General features: G+C 46.7%; 1 protein-coding gene across 1 annotated transcript in view; it reads left to right on the top strand.

The window, feature by feature from the left end:
• Positions 1-18,640, top strand: part of GALNT11 (polypeptide N-acetylgalactosaminyltransferase 11) — an 81,484-nt gene that overhangs the window by 60,574 nt on the left and 2,270 nt on the right. The window contains exon 11 of the mRNA XM_074986315.1: positions 18,367-18,504. Coding sequence (XP_074842416.1) covers positions 18,367-18,504 — 138 coding nt within the window. The remainder of the gene's footprint in view (positions 1-18,366; positions 18,505-18,640) is intronic.

The following is an 18,640-nucleotide window of genomic DNA, read 5'->3' as shown; positions in this document are numbered from 1 at the left end:
TAGCTTAAGGAACTGGGCCTTAAGAAAGACACCAAATTATCATGAGCCTAATGATAGTCAGCAGAGTAGGCAACACAGTTAACGCTTAAAAATTTTCTCTTTGATAATTAGCATGAAAGAACATTAGAATATAGTTTGAGCACTGATGTTCAGTAGCCTGACCAATTCAGAATAGGAGAGGGAAAACTCACCTACTTCACAGGGCTTGATGTGGCATGCTGATGTTGTGCCCCATCATCTTGCAGTGATGGCATGCCATAAGGGGAAGAAAATAGCGCATCTGCCAAAGAATACATGTGGTCAGGCAACCTCTAGCCAGTCAGGTGCATCTGTGCAGAACTGTGCTGCTCCCATTTTTTATAATTTCCATCACTTAGATTAGGGTGCGGAATCTGCATGGAGGTGACAGGCAATAAGAGGCGGCTCTTGAATTGACTCTCAAATTTTGAAAAAGAAACTGTAATTTCAGGCATTTGAGAAGACTGGGATGATTCAAAGGGGCAAATTTGAATAAAGCCTTATTGCTATTCAGTGCCTTTTTCTCAGAGGGGAGAAATTGCTGATAGTGTGGTCTCTTTATCCCAAGATGGAAAGTGTGGCAGAGGAATAGACAATGCTATAGGTGAGGCTGATGGAGGACTCTTAGCTTTTCCATCAGGGAAGACAGGGAATCCCACAAGCTCCCCAGGCGTTCAGATTAAAATACTTTGAGTCCCTGTTAACTAGCCACAGATGATGGGACACCTTGGGGTACCTGTATTGCCTCCAGCCAGACAAGGCAGTCAGTGCTACTCATACTGTACCCCGTGCCTCAGAAATGATGGGCACTCTTCAGAGCATACTGGATAATATCTGAGAAGCCAGGTTAGTACATTATTAGAACTGTTCCTCCTTTCTGTGGGGACAGATTCAAATTGGTAAGAGCCCTGCTTAACCTGAATGTAGTCCTTCACTGTGCAAATGTCCCAGACTGAATGGACAAGTTTTCAACATAGCAAAGCCTAGGCATGCTATCAGTTACCATTTACAGCAGTCACTTCAGGACAAGCTTTTTTCATGGCTGCCAAACACTGGCAAACCAACAGGAAAATGGGATCAGTTTAAACGTGATTGATACTGCTAAATCAGTGTTGGGGCCAAAGAAAAGGGTACGCTACGAGGGGCTCAGTGAGTGAGGACACTTCCAAACTTCTCAATGGCAAGTATAAAGCATTTGTTGAATGGCAAAATGAATTCTTATGGCTCAAAAAAAGATAAGTTTAAGTACATACAGAGCAAGGCCCAGACTGAGCTGAGAAGAACACAGTGACTGGTGGGGGAAAAAAAGCTGCAGAAGTTCAATATTATGCAGATACAAACAATGCAAATATATTCCTTGACTATCCCAGAACAGTCTACAGACGTAAATCTGCCAAACCAACTTGAAGTTTGCATATGGCACAACTCTCATCAGGGACAAGGAGGGAATCCTACAGAGATGGGCTGAATACCACAGTAGTCTGCTCAGTCATGGATCAGCATGTCCTCCATCATTTACCTGAGAAATCCATCAAAGAAGAGCTCTGTCTCCCTCCATGAATTAAAGAAGTTAAGAACTTGGGAAAAGCCTCTTGAAAAAAGGTGGTATTTCAGCAGGACTGTGTAAAGTTACAGGCCCCAAAGCCATCGACGTGTTTAACATCTTGAATAGCAGTTGGGAGGAAAAAAATGCCACAAAACTCAGATACTATAACTGATCAAAAAAACAAAGGAAGCAAAGCTGATTCTGGAAATTAGAGCTATTGCTCCCCTCTGTACTGTTGGCAAAATGCTAATGTGTTCTGTTGAACAGACTTATTGCAAACACATCTTTTTGGGTTTTTTGGTTTGTTTGTTTTTTGTTTTTTGTTTTTTGCTTTTCACTTGTGTGGATTTTTGAGTGGGTCAGTGGCCCCCAACCTAAAAAAGATTCCCCACCCCTGGTGTGAGCTCTCAAACAATTTTATAAAATGCCATGTTTATAAAATGTATATTTGGCATGGCTGAGATAAGGAAAATGGAACAGTCATCTTAAGTAAAATCCATGTTGAGAACTGCTCTTTTTTGCAGTAATTGCTGCTTGCTCTTTTCTCTTTTTACAGTCAGAAGCTTCAATTGGATATTTCTGTAACCTTCTAGTGGGACTTTCTTTCTGGGTCAAAACATCAACAAAGCAATTACTGAAAAATTTTAGATTCACATTTTCAGTTTGATATGCCAGATGTACCCAAAATAGGTCCTTTGGTTTAATCATGGTCAAGTTGCTGTTGTCGGGGAAACAACTGGCTGCCCTAGAGAAAAAGGGGGCATAAAATATTGTGGGTCTGGTGGTTCTTGTAGAAGGGATTTCCTTGTGACTCAGAACACTATAATTGCAAAGTAAAAAAACAAAAATACCTCCTGATTATTTTTGATACAGTGCACAATGAACAACTCATCTACATAGCAAACAATATGGGATCTCGTAACATTGGATAAGTCCCCCTTTTAATATGTGCAGTACATTGTGGGATCTGATGCCATATCTGTGTGTGTGTTTGTGTTGCTAATAAAGTCAATTAATTTTGAAAAGGAAGCTCGGGGCATTCCTGCTGTGATGGGCAACACACATTTTAGGAAAGAAAACTGAAATTAAATGTGAAGTAAAACTGGCATAAAGTAGGTAGGCATGAAAGTCAGGAAGACAGTGGTAAAAATCATACACATGTAAAGTGTGAGGAAATAGAATATGTAAAAAGTTTTTGAATGTCCTGCAGTAAACATGTATTGCATTACAAATTGTGTTTGCACTGTTGTTAAAACAGGGGTTACAAAAAGTATGGTTTGACTTTATTTAGGACCTTCATATATTCACATGCATTGAGGCTCTTGAATTTTTTTTTTTTGTTTTGTTTTACCGAATTCAGAAAAAAGTCTCCTCTTGCTATTTTGGTTGCTGACTCCTAATATAGACCAACTAAAGGCTGGGAGGATAGATATCAAGTAGCTACCAATGAGTGATTTTTTTTTTTAATTACGTTTGCCCTGACTATTAAACCAGATTTTTTTGTAAGCCTTGGAAAATCTCTGCTTCTTTTGGAACACAGATAATGGCAATAATTCTCTTCTGTACAATGGGCTGCTTCTCCAGTGGTGACTGCCCTAAATTAAATATTTCCTCTAGTGAGGTAGTCGTGTTTATCTTCACAAAGCAAAAAAGCAGTCCTGTAGCACCTTAAAAATTTACAGTATTGTATAGTGGTGATGGGCTTTTGTGGAACAGGCCCAGTTCTTCAGATCTGGAGAATAAATGATAATGGTGAGAAAAATAATTTTAAAAAGAGAAAAAATTAAAGAAAAACCTGATAAATCAGCTAGATGGGGGTGGGGAAAAACCCTCTGCAAGTGTCTAAGTGGGATGCCTGCGGTCAGTGCGAATATCAAAGGTGTGGGGAAATTGTCCTTGTAAAGCGTAAGATAATTGAGATCTTCAAGTCCGTGGTCATAGGTATCAAACTTGAAAATAAATTCCAGTTCAGATGTCTCCCTTTGTAATGTGGTGTTAAAATCTGTTTTCAAAATACACACCATTTACTTTTCAACAGTTTGCCCTGCCAAGCTGAAGTGCTCACTTACTTGTTTTCGTATTTAGATTCCTAATGTCTGACTTGCGTCCATTCATTCTTTGGCAAAGCGATTGTCCTGTTTGTCCAATGAACATGGCAGAGGGGCATTGCTGGCACATGATGGTAGCAACCACATGCCATACCACAGAAATACTGACTCTGGGACCTTTCCTTGAAACACCCTGTTGCGAACTCTGTCCACATATTTACACTATAGACACCATCACTGGACCTAACAAAGTTGGGGACAATCCAGGAAAATGTTTGGAATTTATAAACCCTGAAAAATTAAAAAATCTAGCCTAAAACTATTTGAAACCCCCTACATGAAAAATGGTATAACATTCTTCAGAACTGAAACCTTTTATGGGGCTATAAAGTGATTATACAGCATGGAAACCTTAGCCCTCTGCATCTGTCTGAATTCCGTGCTCATCTGCACCAGCCTAAGCAGCATGTAACAATTAACAAAATCATCTTAAACAAGCCATGTGGATTGCCACCTGCTTGCAGTCTAGGAAGTCAACTAAAGTAGCAGTCAACCAAATGGAACCTTAGCCCTCTTCTATAGTGTCTACCAGAGCAGGCTCAAATACAGTCAGCCATCATCAAGAAAGATGCTAAGACTTCTCTGAAAAAAGAAAACAGGCTGTGAGATGCAGGAACTGAGACAAGCCATTACAAACAAGACCAATGGGGTAGCAGGAATTCTGTCTAACCAAACCAAGGACTGGATTACCTTTAACCATGTGAGCACTTAATAAAAATTTAATTTCAATCCAACTAGTTTAGTTGATTTACTTGACTTTATTAGGGGTACATACAAAACCCTTGGCATGGTGAAGAATGGAACATATGAATTAGTTATCACAGCATATAGCCTGGGCTGCAGATGTGCTGAGTCAAGTCCTTGTGCTTGCCTGTCAGCCTCTATTCGGCTGTTGACTTGTCCTTTGCTAAGATTGTAAGCCCTCTTGGGTAAGGACTGCCTTTTTGTTTTTGTACAGCACCTTGCACAATGGGGTCCTGGTCCATGAGTGGGTTTCCTAGCTACTGGGGTAATGTAGTTAATATTGCTAGTGGGCAGTAATTATGGAGACTGAACAGCATGCTCTTCTCCAATGATAGCTGGTGTAGAACTCCCTACCTAGAAACCGAAATGTTCCAGGATGCTATCTAAATTGCAGGGACAGTGTAATTATAGAAGTGAACACTGGCTGCTGAAAGTTAGACTGGAGCAGTTGATCCAGCTTGGACCCTTTGCTTGGGCATGAATCCAAACAGTTAAAGAACGTGAACAGAAAATTCCAGTTCTGCCTTCTTAATGTCCTACCTGAACCTACCTGCCTTTGAAGATTTGCTTCCTATGTTGTGGTCCTTGGTATCATCTTTTGAATTAACAATCCTGTGAGGTTGTAAAAATAAGCTACAGTTACAGCCAGTTGTCAGACCTATTTAATGACATTAAATGGGCTGACATTAATGTTATTAGTTATGTGCAAAACCTTGATACAATTAGAGCAACGTTAGGGGATTTTCAGTTGCAGTATTTGAACCCTAGTTGGTTGCCAATCTGCAGCTCATTGTTACTGTTCTCATTTGAAAATGAACATGCTTCTAATTCTTTTTCAAACAGACTATTACTTGAAATAAATTTCAGCTGATTTTCCATGGGCTCTTTCTAAAGTAGTGCCTGGCACATTAGCTTATGAAGATAGATGAATCATTTTTAGGATAACTTTTATCTGCCACTAACCATCTTCTCAATTTTTGCTTAAGTTGCTGCTTCTACTCTCTCAACTTTGTCTTTTATCTGTTTGACTTCTTTCTTTTTTTAACATCCTGTTTAGTAGTAATACAGGCTCTGAGGCTACATTTCTATTCTTTAATCTTGCCTGCATTTCATTTGTCTGACAGGATCTATGCTAGAAATGTTAGTGCAAGTCCTGTAAGATTAGGACTTTTTTAACGTAGTACCTGCAGCTCCCCTGAGAGCCTCTGCCATATTAAAATATTGTATGTCTTACTCATGCTGTCCCAGTGCCACAACAGTGAGAGTCATGTTACATTCAGGGGAGGCAATTTTAGAGTTTGCCAGAAAAAGTAAAGGCAGAATGTTTTAGACTTGAGGAATGTGAAACTTGTGCTGATTCACAAGAAATTTGCATTGAAGGCACTGTGTGAAATCAAAGCAATTGGAGAAGAAAGACCTCACCTAAGAATTTTAAATTCTTATGACCCTATTTATTTTTCATATGATTAGTTATTCATGGTGGTGACACAAGAAAATTAAAGGAGTTACTCCTTATCTACATCAGAATAAAGTGAGACCAGGATCAGTACCATCAACTTTACCTATCTCTGTCTTGCTATTCAAATTTTGAAAGGTTCAGCTGCTAGTAGAAGCATTTCCTTTGGTAGCTGTCAGAGGTGTAGCTCTGTTTTGTAATATAAGAATTTCCAGCATACATGCCTCTTACAAACATTTTCAAGACCATTATCTTAATTTTGTCTGTGTAAAACTACATTAACAAAACAATTAGTTCTTGCTGTCATAGCAGATCTTGCAGCTCCCTGTTTCCAGGAGTTGCATATCCTGACACGGAGCTATTTAGAACTAATGAAATACTGGAGCTATGTGCACATACATAGACCATGGCGCCGTGGCAGAACAGTACCAGAAGAGGCCCTTTTAAGGATCTGCTTCTTTCATAAGATCACTGCTAGACTTCCCACTTAATATTTTAGCACTAAGAAAAAGGAAGTTGTTAGCAGTGTCTCCAAGAGCCTCTCCAGCAAAAGTTGTCCTTAGAACCATCAAGAAGTGATCTCAGGTATTCATGGTGGAAGACTGTGAGCCAGATTCTCAAAGGTATTTAGCTATCTGACTCATGTGAAAATGGATTTGAGTTAAGCACCTAAATTTTTTGGGATGCCAGGATCTTTAAGCAGAGTCCCCTGTAAGCTGTGCACTTGGGTAGCCACGAGGAGTGATTCAGATAGCGCTCTGCTGATCAGCAGAGTATCCTCTGCTGGCAGCATGTTTCTACTGATGGTGGACATCCACAGGTGTCTTGGTGCACATCACAAAATGTATTCTGCACATCAGTGTCCCTTCTAATTTTTCCATTTGTCTCAAGTCTTCACAGATGAAGTCTTCAGCTACTTCCCAGCACTGTGTACAGCTGAGTCTCCTGAAGGCTGAGGTCCTGCCTTGGTGTGTACATTTGTTCCTTCCCACGGTGGAGGAAACAGACACCAAAAAGCCATCTACTGTTATCTGCCCCTAAAGGTGGTTGGAGGGTGGGATTGTTTCCATGGGACCAGCATGGTTGGAGCAGCATTTTCCTCAGGCTGTTAACGAACTCTCTGACTAGGCAGAGGGAGCTTTCTGCAGGACAGCTGGGCTTCAAGCAGGGGTGTGTGTGTGTGGTTTTAAACACATCTCAACATGAATTGCCTTGGGTCAGAGGTAAGCTGGAGGGCAGTGCACAAGCCCTAAGGAATGGCCTTATGCCTGAGGCACTCAACTGAGATTCAGCGGGCCTGGGTCCATTTCCTGTTACTGCACAGTCTCCCCCTAGGGCAGTGGACAGGGCTTAGGTGTTGCAGGGCCAACCATAAGTTAGGGTAGAGGGGGAAGAGACAGCTTAGACGGGAGTCCCCAAAGCCAAGCTGTGATGGAAGGGGGGCTGCCTAAACTAGCCAATGGGTGATGCTGAAAAGAGTGGTATAGGCTAAACTTCACCCCCTCACAGAAAGAAAGCTGCGGTTGGTGCTGCTAGCAAGTCAGAGGAAGCAGATGTTTGTCTGCCTGACGTGGGAGCAGGATACCAGCACAAGCTTGAGGGTGTTTCTGCTTAGAACCTGTAGCCTAGCCACTCACCAAGCACAGGAGCCGCCTTTGCTGCTCCCATCCAATGGTGGCAAAGAGATTTTGAACTGGGATCTGGCACCTTTCAGAGTGTCTCCTGCCTAACTACTGTTCCCTCTAAATTTTTCCCTCTACATGTGGAATAAGTTTTATGCGCCCTGAGGCATGTGTGAATGGGACCAACTAAGAGAAACAAGCTGCTGACTGTGGATGCTCTGCTAATCAGCTGGGTGGCATTTGACTCTCCTGTGTGGCTGCCCAAGCACTCAGCTTACAGAGACCACTGCCCCTAACCACTAGGCAATAGATTTACTCTGCTGGGCTCACTTGCTATGTGAGTTAACGTAGACCAAGTCACCAGGTGTGACTGAGGGACAGCATCACCAGACTAGCACTTAGCCTAGTAGGATGGGAATGGTGAGCTGGTAGAGCCCTGCTAAACTCCATCTCCCACCTCAGGAGGTGGAGAGAGGTGCTGAAGCTGCGGGGTGGGGGGGGTACCCTAGCTGCTACATAAGTGTTAGAAGGGCAGGTCCCCCTGTGATCAGTTAGTGAGACTTCAGGTGAGGGTCACAAGTAGTAGGTGACCTGTGCATATGCCTGTCCGAAGGTGCCCCACCCATGACTTAGATGACAGAATTTCTTGTAGCTGGTTTGTGACTCATCCTGGCATGTGGTCCCTGCACTTTTCAGTAACCCCACTTACCCCATCCATACCCCACCCCCCAGTCCAGGGCATGGAATTAGTTTGCCAGTTTTTCAGTTTGCAGCAAAGTGAACACCCTTGCTTTGCTCTCTTCCCCAAGGTATACCCCCCACCCCCCAACGCCTCCAGTCCCACCACCTGTTACTGCTGGCTCTCCCTGAGCCTTGCTCATTAGCATGGGACTAGGGCAGGAGGTCTGGATGTGCGCATCAGCTGGAGTGGTTGAGGGCTGGGGTGGGGGTGGGGGTGGGGGTGGGGGGTTTCCTTGCTGGAGTTGTGGTGCAGGACAGGGGTCCAGGAGGGAGTTTTGGTGCAGGCAGAGACTTGGGTCTGGGATGAGGGTGGGGTCTGGGTGCAGCAGACAGCTCAGTGTTGAGGCAAGAGGTACAGGAGGGGGGATGTGGGCCCCAGGAGAGCATCTGGGTGCAGGGGGTTGGGGTGCAAGTGCTGAGCAGTGCTGACCTGAGGCAGCTCCCATGAAGCAGCCTGCATGGCCCTCCATGGTAGGGCTCACAACTCTGCCTCCATCCAGAGGTGCCATCCCCCCAGAGATTCCCCCCGCCCCCCCCCCAGCCACTGGGAACTGTGCAGTTGGCATTTAGGGTGGGGCAGCTTGTGGAACCCCCTGTGGCTAGGAGTCAGCATGTGGGGTCTGTTTTCAACTGCACCAGTGGCCCCTGCAGGTGGCACATGGATGGGCTAAGAGGGCTGAAGGCAAGGCAGGGATCTGGGGCTGTCAGGGGTCAGCATGTGTGGTGGTAGTTAGCCAGGCCCATTGCCATGGGTGGAGTTAAGGCTGGGGATGGGTGCTGGGCTTGCAGCTGGGAGGTGGAACTGGGAGATGGTTTCTTCCCCCGAGGGGCTGGCCCCAGCCTTCCCTGCTGCCTTTGAATATTCTTCTAGGGGTCTGTATCCTGTAGTTTGGGGGCCTCTGGCCTGACACAGGTTGGCAGTGGGAAGGCAGCAGTGTGCAAGCTCAGAGGTGCCAAGGGAATGTTAACCCCAAACATTTAGGCACTGAGTAAGCGTAGACACTGGAACGCAAACAGGACTCAGGAGTAAGTACTTTAATCTTTCTGTGCGCCTGCCCCTGTTATTGACATGTCCCTTGTCGCTCTGAGCCTTGTAAAGGCCCTTCCCTTTCTGTGCATGTCCACAGACGTACGTATGTTGCCTAACAGGAGGTAAATTGTGGGGCCTCCTGGCTGCTACTGTAGTGCCCCTAAATACAATGAAAATCCTACAGTGAAGTATCACTGGAAGAACATGGTAGCATAACTGCAGGGGGCAGGATGCCATTGAGCACCATGTCTCCTGCTGTTTAGAGAGGTGGATGACTAAGTGTCTGTGCTCTGAGATGCTGTTAGAAACAGAGCAGACACCCCAAACCCCCAGTGTGTTCTGTGGTTAGATTGCACCAAGCTGGTAGGAAACATGAACGCCTGCCACAGTGCCCCCTTGAGCTCTCCAGCACATCTTGTCACACAGACAAACTTCACTTCGTGATAAATGGTCATTTACACCAAAATCGCACCACATGCTGGTTGCTTCCGCTCACAGAACGCTGATCACTTGCCCCAGGTCAGTTGGGACCCCAGCTCTCACGCGGCAGTGCTCTTAATTAGGGAAGAGGATTAAGTGATTTGCAGGTTAAAGCAAGCAAACATATACAAGGAAGCGTTACCATATACACGCTCACGCTGGCAGAGCTGTAGTTAGTTGTCAAAATGGTTTAGGCCAGATCGAGGAGGTAGCGGCGGGGCACTCGGCTTTTAGAATCTGTCAGATTTCAAACTGTAAAAAAAAGGTGGAAGGTTTTTCCCAGGGCTTCATTCAGCTTGTAAATCTACAGGATGAGCTTCCTTGACTGAAGCACACCCCAGATGCAAGCGTATCATTAATCAGGACTTTGTATTGCAATAGGACTTGATGGGCCAGCTAATGTTTATAGAGCTGGATTAGCCGGGGGGGGGGAGACATTGCTTTCTATGCCTGAATGTCACAGCAAACGGGACATTTTTTTTTGTAGCACAGCAAGTAAACAATGCCAGTGTGAGTCACGTATGTGGCGATTTACATGCATCTCAGCATTTAACCACTAAATCCCTTATGACTACGGTCTGATTTGTGCAACCTAATATGGGTGACCTGGTCTCATCTCCATCCCTGAAGCTGCAGCTACACTACGTGATAAAATCAAATTTAAGCCATTCAGCTTGATTGTACCAAGTGCCTGGCTGCACTATAAATACCAGTAGCTCAATTTGTGGAGCACTAAAATCGATATATTATTTGATATAATAGCATCAGAACCTGACGGGTGTAGCGTTCAGGTCTAATCTAACATTCTGAATGAAGGGTAGTGTGGAAGTGCCATGTCTTTAAATCGAATTCATTAGCCGCCAGAAATGTCCCATATGTGGCCCACAGCTCTCGGCTCTGGCCTCTTCCATCTCCACTGCTCCAAGGTGTGCAGAAATTAGGCAATAGAAAGCCCATGGCTGTAGAGCTGTGCTTGTCTGAGAGGTTGAAAAACTCCTTTCTTTGCTTGTAGTGCCGTTGTGAGGGCTGTAGTTCTGGGTCTACCTTTGCTAGCTGTCTTTCCCACCCCCGCCCTCCCCTTGGGACCACATGGCAGCTAGGCTGAGGGTGGTGGGGGGTCATGCTTGTGTGAGAGGCTGCGAAACTTGTTTTCAGCCATTTACATTTTGTCCTGCCTCCCACATCCCCTCACTTCCCTCCCCCAGCAGCTCCACACAGTCTGAAACTGTCCTGCGCCCAGCCCCAGGCCTGATCCTGAACCTGTAAACGGATGTGCTGAATATGCTGCCAGGCAGCTTGCGCATGGTGAGGGTCCTGGAGCCAGCCGGGGGATGGCTCTCTTGACAGATAAGATGCTTGGGGGCTGGCTGGCAGCTATTCCAGGGCCTTGCTGCCAACCAGGAGGATGTCTCCCTCGGCAGCTAAGATAGTTGGGGGTTGGCTACTATTTGGGGGCCTTGCAGCTGACCGGGGGGGCGTCTCTCCCTTGCCAGATAAGATAATCAGGGACTGGCTGGCAGCTACTCAGGCGCCTTGCAGTTGACCGGGGGTGGGAGTCTCCCTCAGTGGCTAAGCTATTCCGGGGCTGGCTGCTATTTGGGAGCCTTGCAGCTGACCAGGGGGATGGCTCCCTTGGCAGATAGGAAGTGCCATTAAAAATTGAGAGGGCTTGATGCAAAGGCCAGTGAAGTCAATGTATTAGCTCTACAATTACCACAATTAGCCAAGTAAGGCTTGGAGCAAGTAAAGGAACCATAATCCCATTCATTTCAATGGACTTTGGCTCAGGCCAAATTTCTTGTCCGTGTTATGGGTTAATCCATTCCAGATCAATGATGTGGAGTGGGAAGACCTCCTGATGAAAAACATTGGAAATACTCTCTCCAGGGAGGAAGAAGCTTTGTCACTCTAGTGGCTGGCCTTTGCCAGAAACGGAACCATAACTGTTTTAGTGAGCCATTTGCATTTTCTGTGTAATACCCATGTGCCTTGGCCTTTGAGAGAAAATTATGGGATCTTCTTTGCCACGAGGTTTAACTCCAGATCCAAAGGCCATTGAAGTCATTGTACTCACTCTACCACAGTTAGCCAAGTAAGGCTTGGAGCAACCAAAGGAACCAAACTGTTTTAATGAGCCATTCACATTTTCCATGTAATGCCTGTATGTACTGACCTTTGAGAGAACATTCTTGTTCTGAGGATCATCTTTGCCAGGTGGTTTAAATCCAGATCCAAGCCTTAATCTTACACAGCTGTTGTTTAGATCTGCCCTAAGTCACAGTTTATTCTTGAGGTTGTTTGTAGCACAGAAAAGCTCTGAGCGCCCTCCCATTCAGGGCAAATTGCAAAGCTGCAGCACGCATTTCTGTCCTCAGCCCCTCCACTTCTGCATGAGCTCCATTGCTTTTGCATCCCATTGTGAAAAACCTGTTGGTTGGGAAGCCTGAAATCTTTTTTCTGACCCTTCCTATCCACTTCCTTCATGCTTTGTCCATTGAGTCCAGCCCCTGGCACTTACAGCAGGAACTATCACCATCCCAGACAGATTTTTGTTTATATCTATTTGCCCCATGTCCCTAAATGGCCCAATCAGGGATTGGACTCACAGCTTTGCGGTCAGCAGGAGAATGCACTAACTGCTTTGCTACCCTTCCCCCCCTTATGAAAAGCAAATCACTTAGACAAGCAAGATTCTGCCTGCAAAAAGGGATATTTGTTTAACATGGCAGAGTAATGAGGGAAGCAAAATGTAGGAAGATGTCAGATACGCAAAGCCACTTGCAGGACATTTTTTCCCCATGCTGCACCAGTGAAAATACCCAGAATGCTATGGGGCTCAGGGACCTGTGGGATAGGCCCCTACAATACAGTGCTGGATGATGTGTGGCAGCAGTAAGTCGAATTTGTGGGGAGCATGTGAGGATGCTCAAATTCAAATTTATAAACCCCAGTGTGAACAAAAAATCAATTTTAATAAAGTTGATTTTAGTTTGTAGCATAGACACAGTCTGAGTTTGTCAGCGCTTGTGCCATCAGCCTAAGCAAAAGCTGGCTTGGCAGCATCACACCCACTTAGACATTTTGAATCCCATTTGGATATTTTCTGAAGCTTTATAACAGCTCAAACACAAATTAATTCAGCAAAGTCCTGTAGGCTGCTCAGACTAAATGTGCACAGTGGAGACACCTGTACGGCTGTCACATGTATTCAGCCAGCCTCCCTAGGTGGATTTCACTGGGCAGAACCAACTGGAAGCTAAATGAACAGCTCAGTAGCCGTGCTCCATAAGCGTGAACCAGCAATTCCCAGTGAGGGAGCAGGAAGGCCCCCCTCTGACAACAAACTAGCACATGAATTGGCTCTGAGATGTAATATACAAGAATAAGTAACTGTGGCCTGTGCTGAGCAGGCAGTGGAGTGGAGTGAAAGGCACGACCATCCTGAAACAGAGGGAACTACAGTAGCACACGTCATGAAGAGGCACACCAGGCAGAGGGATACGAGAGCGAACATACTAATCCTACCGAATATCACCAAACGGGGTGGGACTGGGCGGGGGATTAAGAGGTTCTCCTCCTACTGTGGCTGCAAAAGGATGTCAGTACCTTCCAAAAGTCCGGCTTCAGTTCCTAGGGGTCTTCTGGCAATGATGCAATCAACCAGCTCGAGCCCCCCTCCAGTGACAATCTCACTCCACCTGCTGTGTGCCTGTAAGGCCGTTCGTCCCCTCTCGCAAGCACAGAGTCTGAGATAGAACCAGCTTGTTTAATAACAATAGCCTAAGCCAGGTTTACACAGTGACACATGCAATATATCTAAACAAAGGAGAGACACTCCATTAACAAAGTACCATCCCAATAATTTATAGAACCAAGTGTCTTGCTGAGGGCTCTTTGTCTTTACCCCCCCGCCCCCCATGGTGCAGTCCAGGACCCAGAGCCCACAGATACAGTGCCACGGCGGTGCTAGCTGTTCACTTGCCTGCAGCTTCCCGCCACCAGCCGCCTGCTTGCTGTTCCTCCTGCTCGCTGGTCGCACTGTCCATGGATCTGCTGCGCTTCCTATGGGCTGGCCGCCGGTCACACTGTCTGCTGTGGGTTTGGCCAGAGACAAAAAAACCTTGTGATTTCAGTTCTTAGTGACCTCAGCTGCTGCTCTGTAACATCAGCTCCCAGGGTCTACCAGAGTAGAGTCTTATTGAAAAATACAAACACTACTATCCAGCTCTGTCTTTTAACAGGCAGGGAGGACTAGTCAAACCAGGCTTTCAGCTGTAGGGCCAAGGCACTCAGCTAGCTGGTTCAACCAGTGCCCCATCTCGTCTGCTTTACAATGCTTTAGACCAGCGGAGCCCTGTACAACCCATGTCTATGATGACTGCCATGTCCCCCACCGCAACTTGGAGCATTGGTGAGATTGCACAGTTCTTACCCTGAGTGTTAGCATAAATTGTGATTGTTTACAATAGAGAAAAATCTTCTTGCTTCCTTGCTACCCATCAGGCTTTGTTTGCAAGATATCACATATGCACACCTTTACATTCCCATGGAAATGGTCTCTGGGAGACACATTCCTCCCAGTCTTCAGCAGCATTGCGTTCCTACTGGCACATTCCTTACATCTACAAGTGCTAAGGCCTGAAACAGGAAGAGTAGTGGGCGCTCTGTATGTATTGGTAAGTGTTGTGAAAAACTCATTGGCAGAAGGTTGAGTCTCTGGCTAATGCCGTGGTCTAGGTTTAAGGAGCATGTGATTCAGTCTCTGTGCTGGCACTGCAGGTGACCTCACCTACAGCTTTTCAGCACCTTCTACTGCGCCTCCCCAGGTGTGGAGTGGCCATAACACCACACCCTTTTGCCCACCCTCTTGGTATAGATTGAGGCAGGGACTGACACCAAGCACCACCATGCCCCCACCTCTATAGGCGCGAAACTGCATTATTCTCTAGGATGGAAACATCCTGGGTAAAATGGCTGTGGCAGCCACCAGGAGACAATCACGCCTGTGGAAGGGCTGTACCCTTTTACCTCTGGCTCAGAATCTCTCATAGGCTGATCTGCTAGTGAAACCAGCCCCTCCAGGCTTTGCTGTCACACAGCCATTAGCACACCAAAGTAACCTGGCTGCTGGCACAGCCACTCATGAACTGTATACAGGGAGAGACCTACCAGTCCCCTGCCAGCGGCTGCCTCAAACCCCAGGGGCCCAAGCACAGGTTGGAAAATGAATGCTCTATCACTTTAGCCATAAGTGCACATGTGCCACTGTTACCCCGCACAGCTTCCCCAGATACCTCAGGCAAAGCTCACTGTGTTAGAGTAAAAATGCATTTGTAGCAAGAGGTTTTTAACTACTCCAGTAAATGCTTCATTACCCGGCATCCATGGGACCAGGAAGTTGCTGGATAATCAGTATTCTGGATAAGAGAGCATGTAGTACTCACCCTGGCCAGGAGCGCGGAGGAGCCTGCCCTCTGCCCCACACGCAGCAGGGCTGGACACAGGGCAGTGCTGAGCAGGGGGACACCCCCCTCCCCCTGCCCCCCCAGCAGGGTGGGGCATTGCTCACGCTCTGTACACAAACCTCAGCTCCGGCCATCTGTAATTTTCTCCCTGGTTCTGTGCTGGGTTGTAGTACTGTCATGGGCTGGGGCGTGGGCCTGGGCAGGAAGAGGCTGAAGCTGCCATCTCCCAGCCCCACAGCTCTGAGAAACCCTCCAAGATGGAGCTCGATGGGGGAGAGTGTGGGGGTGGGACTGCAGGGGGGGAGCTGAGGCTGGCTCCAGAGTGGGCCCCCCCAGCACTCAGCTTTCCCCTTTAACAGCAGGTGGCTTTCTGCAGAGCCCATGCTGGAAGCAAGCAGGCATGGGGTTCAGAGGAGAGAGGCAGTGCCTGTTATCTAGTTAAATTGTTAGCTAACTACATGATTAATGGGGCTAGATTGAGCGTGTCTGGTTTTAGTTTCTTTAGGGAACAGGATGCCAAGATGTGAGGTTTGTCAGTTACCAGCTAAATGTCTCTCTAGGAGAGCCACTGCCAACTAAACCAATGAGATTGTATTGCTGCCAGCTTAGTACAATGTAGCTTGTAGCTTCTGCCAGGGGAGGGGGATGGTACGAGCACAGGAGCCTGCTGCCTGTGAGTGCTGCTTGCAAGACCCTCTGCTCTCGCCTTGTTCTGCCCCCCACTCAACCAGAGCTACTCCGCTCTGCGTTATGCCAGCTATTTGAGAGTGCTGGTTATGCAAATACTGGTTGAGCAAGAGTTCACTGTAGTAAGAAATAAAGCCTCAAAATTGATTGCACAAAGAAATAAAAAAAATCACTAATTTATAAGCTTGAGCAAGCTAATTGAAATTTGAAGCCAGCAACACAGGCTGAATTCTCTTCCCAGCCTTGGACCAATCTACCCTTGTTCAAACTCAAGCCAGTTTGTTGTGGTAGCAATGAAGTGAAGAAGCCATTGTCTCCTACTATAAACCCGCCACTTCCTCTCCTTAAGCCCCCTCCACCCCATCTGCTGAGGTGTGGCCAAAGCAGTCTCCTGTGAATGTGAGAGATGCAAAATGTACCTCAGGTGACTTGTAAATTCCTGGCTCACAGGCCTGTGTATAGTATCGGAGGGGTAGCCATGTTAGTCTGGATCTGTAACAGCAACGAAGGGTCCTGTGGCACCTTACAGACGAACAGAAAAGTTTTGAGCATGAGCTTTTATGAGCACAGACTCACTTCATCCAGCCCTGCAGATTTCCAAGACCAGCATCTGATGAATTGAGGCTGTGCTCACAAAAGCTCATGCTCAGAACTTTTCTGTTCGTCTGTAAGGTGCCACAGGACCCTTCGTTGCTGTTGCAGGCCTGTGTACGTGACTTTATTTGGATGCCAGGTGGCAAGGCCTTTGTTATTTCTGAGGAGCCAGGCTGTGGATGTGTCCCAGACTCATCAGGTTTCATTAACAAACACATAGTGGATACACACGTTTTATCAGGGCACTACTACTTAGCAATTTCTGACTTTTCAAATGCGAGCTCACAAGGCACACTGTGTACAAAACCTAGCAATCATCCCACAGTGGATATGGGGATTACATGGGCTACAGCATGTTGCAGCAGTCAGCCGCTGTTCTCAAGAAACACCTCAACCAGCACGAGCAAAGCATTTGCTCTCAGAGGACGGTAATGCTTAGCACAGCCCCAGATTGTTCCGGAAGAATGTCAGCCCTAAATCAGTTTGCATGCAGGAGCTTCAGCCCCTCTGGGCCACAGAACAATTAACATCACTGCCCACAGAGACCATCTCCTGCCTGAGCTGAAAGGCTGCAAGCATCTCAGCAGATGCAACAGACCCCAAAGCTGAGTGGCCTAGTGGGACTCTCCAGGGTCACTCTGGGGACTCGTGACTGCTGAGCTCACTCCCATTGTATGCTGCTTTATTTGGTTTCCCACCCGTGGATGTCCCTGACACTGCTCCTCATCAGCATTAACCGTGTCCTGAACTGCCTGATTGGAACACATTAGATGGTGTAATTTCAGTCCCACGATTGTACTAATGGGGCACTTGTCACTGCTTTCCCAGCCTTCCACCCCGTGGTCTAGACTGGTGTAGTTTCAGAATCCCCTCCGCTCTTCCTTATGCCTGATGGGTCTTCCTTCACTAAGCAAATTTAGGTTTTTGCTTACATGACTCGGTGGGTCAGAGAGCCTGGAGTGGCTATTGTCTTACTACTTTGCATTGAAGTTAAATGCATGGCGATCTGAGAGGGCAGATGGCAGCTTCTCAGCCAGGGGCTTCTGCCTTGTTCTCTGAGCCCAGCTGCCCCTCTGATTTTGCACAGGCTGAGAGCAGTAGAATTTGGCATCTTTCAGGGGAAAAAGACCTACTTTTAAAAATGCCAGATTGCAGCAGGCTCAAAGAAACCAGCCACAGAGAGCCCATGGTTGTGCGCCTGCCCAAGGGGAGAATTCTTGGAAGGAATTAGATCAGTGGTGGGCAAATGCAGCCTCATTGGGATTGTGTGTGTGACCCATGAGACATTACACGACCATTGCCTATGCACAGGGTTGACAGATTCTTCCGGTTTCCGTGCAGAGGCTTTTTCTTACCCGTGTTACTAAACAGACATGCAGGTAGATCATGGCACATGGCCTGAGCTGTGTGCTGACTGTACACATTGGTTGAGAGTGGTGTGTGCTCCCTCTGCACCCAAAGTGCTGCTAGGGATCAGTTGGCACACCCTGCAAATTTGAGGTACAGAAGTGCAGTTAGCAAAACTATGCTACCCTGGGAGACCATCTTGGCTATGACAATTTTGGGGCCCACTGAGATGAAGGAGGGCCACTCATGGGGCCCTCATCTCAGTATAGGTTGCCCCTCATTGAGTTAGACAGTGAAGGGTGAGAACTGAGGAAAAGACAAGGAGCTGGAGTTATGAGAGGAGATCGCGCAGCAGGTGAACAAGGAAGGATGGGATGAAAGATGAAATTAACAGGACAGGACTAGGACCTGTCTCTGAAAGGTGTCATCTCCCTGCTCTGCGACTAACCTGAGGGTTTAAACCATTCAAGGAGAGTTCTTCCCAGCCGCATGCACTTCATGCATAACATTTTTCTCTCTGTTTTCCAGATATGGGTTTATAATGAAGACCATGAGCTGATTTTAAGTAATCTCCTCTGCTTGGATGTGTCAGAAACTCGCTCATCAGATCCACCTCGTCTCATGAAATGCCATGGATCTGGAGGGTCGCAGCAGTGGATATTTGGGGTGTGTGGTTTGCATGTGGAGTCCTCATGCCCATCCCTTTGCTTACAGTGCAGGGCTATCCTGAAAAGTTATTGGGGGAAATGACATCACTGGAGTCCAGGAATGTGACTTCTGTATCAAATGTCCTCAGTTTCAT

The sequence above is a fragment of the Carettochelys insculpta genome, chromosome 2 (genome assembly GCF_033958435.1).
Source record: "Carettochelys insculpta isolate YL-2023 chromosome 2, ASM3395843v1, whole genome shotgun sequence".
Lineage (NCBI taxonomy): Eukaryota > Metazoa > Chordata > Testudines > Carettochelyidae > Carettochelys > Carettochelys insculpta.
The sequence above is the reverse complement of the archived record's forward strand: the minus strand, read 5'-3'. Positions and strand labels throughout refer to the sequence as shown.